We start from the raw sequence: 8,311 nt of genomic DNA, 5'->3' as shown, positions 1-8,311 counted from the left end.
CGTGAGCGGAAGCGGGGACGTGTGAGGTCACTTCCTGCCTGCGGGGTAGTTTCCTGCGGCGTTCTCGCCTCGCTCTCTCTTTGCTGCCAGACCGCCGCCATCATGGGTCGCATGCACGCTCCCGGGTGAGCTCGTGGCTCCGAGCCGGACTGCTTGATTGGGTTACGGGACGGGGGAAGGAGGCAACGTGGCCGGCGTGTGGAGGGGATCGTGTTCTGGGGCTGGGGTGTGGGCCGCCGTCTTACCTATGCGCCTCTCTTCCCTAGGAAGGGCCTGTCCCAGTCGGCTCTGCCCTATCGCCGCAGCGTCCCCACTGTAAGTAGCGCGCTCGGTCGGGGAGAAGGTGGGGAGATGGCATCTCGCGGGTGAGCCGCGCCAAGCGCGGGACCCTGCGGGTGTGCGTGAGGGCGCGCGCGGCTTTGGAGGGGAAGGGAACCGCTGTGCCTCCGCACCATACCTGCTTCCTCATCCTAAGGCCGATTTCTGTTCCATCCACAGTGGCTTAAGTTGACGTCTGAAGACGTGAAGGAGCAGATTTACAAACTCGCCAAGAAAGGCCTGACTCCCTCACAAATCGGTGAGCGGTCACGTCCACTGTCTCTTCCGCCTCCCCTCTTGTGACTTCCCAGAGAAAGGCTCCAGGGCTAATTGCCTGATCCGGGGTTTTCAGAAAGTCATAAGCCTACTTATATCTGATTTTATTTTTGAGCACTGGGCTTAACTTTTATTTGCTGACGTTTCAAGTTAATTCTGGCAGCAATATTTTGAGTTGGAGTTTTGTCCATTTTGCTCTGGAAACAGGCTCGGTGCAATTAATTACCCACACCCGCTTCATGCAGTTCTTGATTGGCTGTTGCACAGATCTGGACAGTTTCTCGGATAGTGATGGAATCTCAGCTGCTTGTGACTTTGTTTAGGTGGGAAGTAAGGTCCTTCCTTAAGCCGAATTACTAATCTATAAGAATTAACTAGTCGGAAGGAAAAATGAAAGATGATTTTAGTTCTGAAAAGGATACGTACGAACCTCATGGTAGCGTTAGTCAGTTATATTTCAGCAAAGTCACTACTGATGGCCTTGGAACATTCACAGTTTCTACTAGGTTGGTTTTTTTTGGTGTTGGCTTAACCTTAAACGATGTCTAAGGGAGCTTTTCAGGCATTCTTTGGATATTTATAAAAATAGACCCATTTTGCAGATAGGAAAACTTAAGTGACTTGAGTCTACCTCCAGTTTTTGTGTTTGCTTTTGAAAGTTAATATATTATTTCCTTTTCAGGTGTGATTCTGAGGGACTCTCACGGTGTTGCACAAGTACGTTTTGTGACAGGCAATAAAATCTTGAGAATCCTGAAGTCCAAAGGACTTGCTCCTGATCTTCCTGAGGATCTCTACCATTTAATTAAGAAAGCTGTTGCTGTCAGAAAGCATCTTGAGAGGAATAGAAAGGTAAGAAAAGGGTGAATAAAAGCCTCAACAATAAAGAGTTTCTTGTACCTTCTTATTTCAGTACATAGTAACACTTCTAATATGAAATATCTGAAATACTATTTGACAGGACAGTTTCTCTGATTGGTTTTTTTGAGAGATTTCCCTGTGTACCCTGATACTTGAAATTCTGCCTTAGCTTCTCCCTAGTGTTTGGATTTCAGGCATGTACCACCATAGAGTTTTTGCAGCCATTTATTACAAATGCAACAAGGGTAACTTAGACAAAGTTCACAGTAACTTTCCAAAGTAATGTTTATTTTAAAGTTATTTGGTTGTATTGTTTTGTTTTTAGGATAAAGATGCTAAATTCCGTCTGATTCTGATAGAGAGCCGGATTCACCGATTGGCTCGATATTATAAGACCAAGCGGGTCCTCCCCCCTAATTGGAAATAGTAAGTATCTTCCTTTTTTGTTAACAGGAGTTGACAGTACATCCAGTAAAAGGCCTGCTGGTAAATATTTTTTAACAATTTTGAGCCATGTAGTTAGTATTTCAGCTCAGCTCTGCCACTGTAGTAGTGGGAAATCAGCCATAGATGATACAATAAAATGGGCATGGCTGTTAATGCTGAAATAAAAAAACTAGGGAGAGGTCATAGTTTTCAGGCCTGATTTGAACTGTAAGCAAGCTTTTTAGCTCACAAAACCCTTGCTTTACACTGCTGCTCCAGGAACTTAGTGAAAGTTGAGCTTTTTACACAAATTTCTCACTATGATGATTGATAACCAAACATTTGCAGTTTCTACCAGAAGGGTTTTTCCTCATGTTGGCCAGTTCTTCCTTGGATGTCTGAGTGAGAATTGTCATTGAGCACAGTGAGCTCATTACTAGAACTCCATTTTATGCATTTTACTGTTTGGGAATGGCTCCTTTAGGAAGGAGATGGATAACTGAAAATGGATACTGAGGACCAGTATTGATTCACATTTCTCTTTTCCTTTTCAGTGAATCATCCACGGCCTCTGCCCTAGTGGCATAAATTTGTCTATATTCAATCAATAAAATCATTGTTTCAATAAGTTTGTTCTGTGATTCTTTATTCCAAAACTGATGTGTATTAATGACTTACATGTTGATTTTTTTTTCTAACTTGTCTGTATTTAAAACAGAACGTGAGTTGGGTAGTTATCAAATCTTGCTGGATTGTTTCTAATGTTGACGTGTTTTTTTAATTTCTAGCTACTTTTGGTACCTTTGTTGAGTACTGAGGTAAATCTGACAAATGCATTAGAATGCTAAGTATCGATAGGAGGAGGATGTGGTGTAGGCAAGCCTTGGGTCTTGGAGACGCTTAAAGAGATTTGTTTTGTTGTATTAGGGATCCAGAGTGCTCAGGAAAAGCTATTTGAGATGGGTTCAAGTCTCTGACCTGTGCTAGTTGATTGGACTGAGATAAAATGGAACCACATTTGGGTGTTGGCCAGAGACCGTTAATTGGGTACACTGGTTAGAATTCCTGCTTAATAGTCAAGTCTCAGACACTTGGGTTATTCAAGTGTATAATACCAGTAAATGGCAAGTGATGAGTATGGCTGGTATTTGTAGACTTAAACCTGTTAATAGGTTCTATTGCCACTCTCCCACCCCCAATTAACAATACTTCATTACAACTGCTGTTGATATCTTGAGATTTGCTATGTATTTGTCAGGATAAAGGAACCACTGGAAATCAAATACTATATCCAGCCCCCCTCCCTTAAAGGGATAAGTATTTACACATTGACCAGCAGAATTACTGAAATTGTTAAAAACAATTACATATGAGGATTTTTAATGAAACCAAGATGCTTAGTGTTAATGCAGGAAAGAAAAACAACCTGCAATCTGAGTGTAGGTGAGAGTATGTACTGGGGTCAGACGCGGGGCAGAACTCAGGGTCTGGGTGCTGTCCTGATTGTTGGCTCAAAGCTGCTGCTGTATTACCTGAGCCACACGGCCCTACTTCTGGTTTGTTGGTTAATTGGACTAATAGTCTCATGGAATTTTCTGTCCTTGCTGGCTTCAAGCCCCAGTCATATATCAACCTCCCAAGTAGCTAGGATTAAGGCACTGATGCCCAGCTTTCTAACATTTGTTTTCTTAACATTCTTTTTCCAGAAATTGCCTTAGTTATACAAATTTATGCTTAATATTCTGTTTTGATATTTCTGCATTATAGCTTTAAATACATACATTAAATGTTAGGAATATTTTCCATCTCCCTAGTGTGGTCTTTTTTTGTTTTTGGCTAGTCCTGGGGTTTGGGGACTCAGGGCCTGAGCACTGTCCCTGGCTCCTTTTTGCTCAAGGCTAGCACTCTGCCACTTGAGCCACAGTGCCGTTTCTGGCCATTTTCTATATATGTGGTGCTGGGGAATCGAACCCAGGGCTTTTCATGTATGAGAGGCAAGCACTCTACCACTAGGCCATATTCCCAGCCCCTGCCTAGTGTTTTGTCTTCCTGTTTTGACTTCATCCCCAAATTTGGAGTCATTGTTTAGATCTCAGTTTGTTCCAATAATTTTACTGTTTTGCCTTTACTCTTGGTTCTCAGGACCTTTCAAACTAGTTCCTATTTTTTCCCTCAGTATTGAGGATTGAGCCAGGGACCTTCTGCCTCCAAGTGCAGTACTACTCTGAGATGGAGGGTCTTGCTAGCTGCTCAGGCTGGCTTCCAAACTCAATCACTTAGCAACTAGACAGTTGGACTATGCCTCAGATTTCCTCTTTTCTCTTTCTCAGCTTATTACTTCCTTTTGGTGAAACATCCTATTTTCCCAACATATGGGTCTCATTTAATTCTACTTATACCAAATTCTAAGTGACTTCTTGTGTAAACTGCTATCTTTTCCAAGTCCAGTGTTGGGGATTGAACTCAGGACTGTGTTGCTAAGCAAATCTGTACCTTCCTCAGGCTCACCCCAATGTAAACATTAGCCCTTCCCTGTGCTCCACACTTAGGTGTATACCTGCCTGTTCTGCGTTCACAATTCGATCTCTAATAAACACCTGAATGTTGTTTCAAATTCAACACTTGATTTTCTTGGAGCATAAACATGAATCTTGCTTTTTTTCCTTACACTGCATCACTAGGTGATCACCAAACCTTGGTGCCACCTTCACAACATGCCCAAGTTCTAACACCATCCTTACAATTCCCCTGCCGTTACCACTATAAAAGCCTCACAGTTTTCTTTTTCCACACCTGCCATCATGAGCCTCTAGCTTTTTTTTTTTTTTTTTTTTTTTTTTTTTTTTGCCAGTCCTGGGCCTTGGACTCAGGGCCTGAGCACTGTCCTCTTCCCGCTCAAGGCTAGCACTCTACCACTTGAGCCGCTTCTGGCCGTTTTCTGTATATGTGGTGCTGGGGAATCGAACCTAGGGCCTCGTGTATCCGAGGCAGGCACTCTTGCCACTAGGCTATATCCCCAGCCCCGAGCCTCTAGCTTTTTGATACCCAGTACCGAGAAACTTAAGATGTTAAACGTCATATGCTCAAAGCCCTCCAGTGGCCTAGCTCTTTGACAGTCTGAAATCTTTTGAGATAGTACAGTTTAGGGAAACAAGTTTTAGCTTTTTTGGGGGTAAGGAGCTTGTTTTTTGCCAGTCCTGGGGCGTGGACTTGGGCCTGAGCCCTGGTCCTGGCTTCCTTTTGCTCGAGGCTAGCACTCTACCACTTGAGCCACAGCACTTCTGGCTTTTTCTATATATGTGGGGCTGAGGAATCAGACCCAGGGCTTCATGTATATGGGGCAAACACTTTACCATTAGGCCATATTCCCAGCCCCTAATTTTAGCGTTTGATCTGGAGCTAGCAGCTTGGTCAGGCATGAGGCACTCCTACTGGTCTTGAGACTATGGAGTGTATATATTCAAAGTTTGTGTATGTGAAAGAAGCTGTGGCCCTTGGCAAAGACTGTCTGCCCTCTGGTTTTTTGCTGGTGCTTCTCATTGACCAAATTTCACAGGTTAGGGATCAAGGGGACTCAGCTTCCCAGGAAGCAGAATGGGAGACCCAGCAGGGTGCAGAGTGACCTAGAGGCACAAAAGCCTCCTGTGACCTGGCCGCCTCTGGACTGCTTTTGTCTACACCCTTGTAGTGACAGTGCCCTTGCTGCGTAGATGCTCTTCCAGGTCCTGCTCTTGCCTCTTCACTGCATAGCTTGCTCCTCAGTGAAGTATGTTCTATCATATCCTCACTCGAAAGGGTCTCTATAAACATCTTTGGGCAAGAGAACATCTAGCTTGCTGGCCTTATAGTCTCTTTGAGCCCGTATGTTTTATTACAGAAATCTGTTGTTCCAACCAAGCACAGGTAAACTCAACACTTGTAATTCCTGGCTACTCAGGTAGCTGAGATCTAAGGACAGACATTCAAAGCCAGCCCAGGCAAGTTAATGAGATGTAACTCCAATGAACCAGAAATCAAAAAGCTGAAAGTGGAGGTGTAGCTCAATGATAAAGCAACTTGCCTTAGTGCAAAAGCACTAAGTTTTTACTTCAAGCCCCAGTATTGGCCCCCTCATCCAGACCTGTTGTTATGTAATATCTAATCATCACTGAGATACATTAATAATATGAAGCTTTTCTTTCCTTTACAGTTTTCTCTGAGTTCCTCTTTTATTTCTTATGTTAGAGTTTATCCTCATGTAATCCCTGTAAGGACCTGGTCAATTCGGTGATCCTGGCCATAAGCATGGTACTGTGTTTTGAATTGTATTTAGATGCAGTTGCTCATTTCAACTACTAGGTGGCGTTGCTGATGGTGCTGGTGGCTAACCATCATATACTTGACCTGTCCACAGCTGTTTATAATTTGAAAAGTATGCTCTTGTTACTTGATTCTCATAACTTCTAAAAAGCTGACTTGGTATTTTGGAAAGAGGCTGGATCTAAATTCATTAACTGTAAGAAATTACCCATTTTAAAGATTAAATGTTGGCCCATGTTGGCTCCATGGCACTAATGGGAGGTGGTGGAATCTCTGATAGATAGGGCCTCATAGAATGTCTTGGCTTACTGGGGATGTGCCCTGAAAGGCGACTGTGGAACTGGTCTCTTGCTCTCTCTACCACAAACTTCCACCAAAATGATCTGCCTAACTCCAGGCCTAAAAGTACTGAGGCCTGAAACCTTCAAGATTGTGAGCCAAAACCAATACAATAGTGATTCTCACAAGACAATATGCTGGAAATTAACTGGACAACTTAGGGGAGATTGGGGAGGAGGAAGAGTGGGAGAAAAATGAGGGAGGAGGTAACAAGTTTGACAGAAATGTATTCACTACCTTACATATGCAACTGGAACCCCTCTGTACATCACCTTGGCAATAAAATTAAATTTAAAATTTTTTTTAAAGATTAAATGTATTTTAAGTTGTGTTTAAGTTCATTGAAGTTAACTCAGACTTAAAGACCACTGGATATCTAGTGTTCTTATCATTATACCTTCATGCCTATTACTATCTTTTTTCTCTTTTTAAAAAAGAGAAGTGCAGTTGATAAAACACATGCTTTTATAAGTAAATCAACTGGAAAGTTAACTGTTTAGAGAGTTCCTTATGAAGATAAATCCACTAGAGAAAATCAGGCATAATGACATGCATGAGTAATCCCAACTACTTGGGAGGCTGAGGCTGGAAAATTGTGAGTTCAAGGCTAGTTTCAGTTCAGAAATCTAAGTGACATTAGGCACTGGGGGTGGGGGATTGAACCTAAGGTCCCACTCATGCCAAGCATATTCCCTATCAGTCCCCACTGTTCTTTTATATCTATTTTTTTTGTAAAAATTAAGAGGGGCTGTCTTTCAGTGCCATGTCCAGCATCCTCCCTCACCTATAGTCACACTGCTCCCTGTTGCTGTCGCTGCAAACCCAAGGAAGCTGACCTTTCTGCCTTCTGAGGAGCAGCAGCAGAGACAAGCCCCTAAGAGAGGGAATCCAGCCCAAACAAGCAGCTGTGGGGCATGAGCACTCTGGTGGCTCATTCCTCCCTTTTCCTATTTCCACAGTTTAGGCCTAGGGCCTCTGTTTCTACTGGGCAGCAGAAAATGACCTGTGTTCCCCAGTGCAGAGACCATGCTCCTCTCTCCATAGAACCATCCACTACTAACTACTAGATAGGATATTGGGTGCTGTGTAGGCTTCCTTGTTTTACAACAGAAAACCCAGACAGTACTTGTCTCTCGTGGAACCTACAGAGTTTTGAAGGAGGTATTGGTCAAAGAATCATCAGGTAAATATCACAAGTGCTCCAAAGGACATGTGCCTGGTGCTTTAGGAACCTATGGTAGTTGGTGGAATCTTATCAAAGAGAACAGAAACTCCTGCTCTTTTGCTGGGTCAGAAGTTAAGGCAAACAACTCCAAAGACCAAAGGAGGAAGACAGCAGTGAAATCTTGAGTTACCAAGAAAATTAAGGAGTTAGAAAAGCCAGTCAACCTGGAGAAGATAGGCCTACTGCTGCTGTACATCACCACCACTAGTAGCCATGCCCACGTGTTGAGGCTTCTGTGCTGAGAGGAAGCCTTGACCAGGCAGCTTTGCTGCCAAACACAGCCATGAGGATGACCACGCCACCACAAGACTTCTTCCCCAGCCAGAGAACAACATACTAGAGGAAAACGGCATAGCAACCTTGCAGGACGCTGCCTATATTCCTGGCCTACAGAATCCTTGAGCATAACCTGTTTTAAATGACTACATTTTAGTGTATTTTGTTTTACAGCAAAAGTAAAGTATTTGCCGAGGAGCCAGGGAGCCCTATTTCTACAGCCCAGCTTTTGCCTGCCTCTCCTCTGTTACTACAATGGAAGTTCTCTTCCTAGAGACTATCCCTCTACTT

At 43.4% G+C, this 8,311-nt stretch overlaps 1 protein-coding gene and 1 non-coding gene across 2 annotated transcripts; both read left to right on the top strand.

Annotated features, from left to right (window-relative positions):
• Rps13 (ribosomal protein S13) lies at positions 1 to 2,522 on the top strand. Its single transcript, XM_048360247.1, has 6 exons — positions 1 to 125; positions 267 to 315; positions 499 to 577; positions 1,277 to 1,446; positions 1,781 to 1,881; positions 2,436 to 2,522. Exons 1-6 carry the CDS (start codon positions 103 to 105, stop codon positions 2,467 to 2,469), a joined length of 456 nt encoding a protein of 151 aa, XP_048216204.1. The 5' UTR covers positions 1 to 102; the 3' UTR covers positions 2,470 to 2,522.
• Positions 2,197 to 2,287, top strand: LOC125362806. Its single transcript, XR_007213111.1, has one exon. It is a non-coding gene; the product is annotated as a small nucleolar RNA SNORD14 (small nucleolar RNA).
• Positions 2,523 to 8,311: the final 5,789 nt, after the last annotated feature.

Source organism: Perognathus longimembris, chromosome 13 (assembly GCF_023159225.1).
Source record: "Perognathus longimembris pacificus isolate PPM17 chromosome 13, ASM2315922v1, whole genome shotgun sequence".
In the NCBI taxonomy this organism is placed as follows: domain Eukaryota; kingdom Metazoa; phylum Chordata; class Mammalia; order Rodentia; family Heteromyidae; genus Perognathus; species Perognathus longimembris.
The sequence above is the reverse complement of the archived record's forward strand: the minus strand, read 5'-3'. Positions and strand labels throughout refer to the sequence as shown.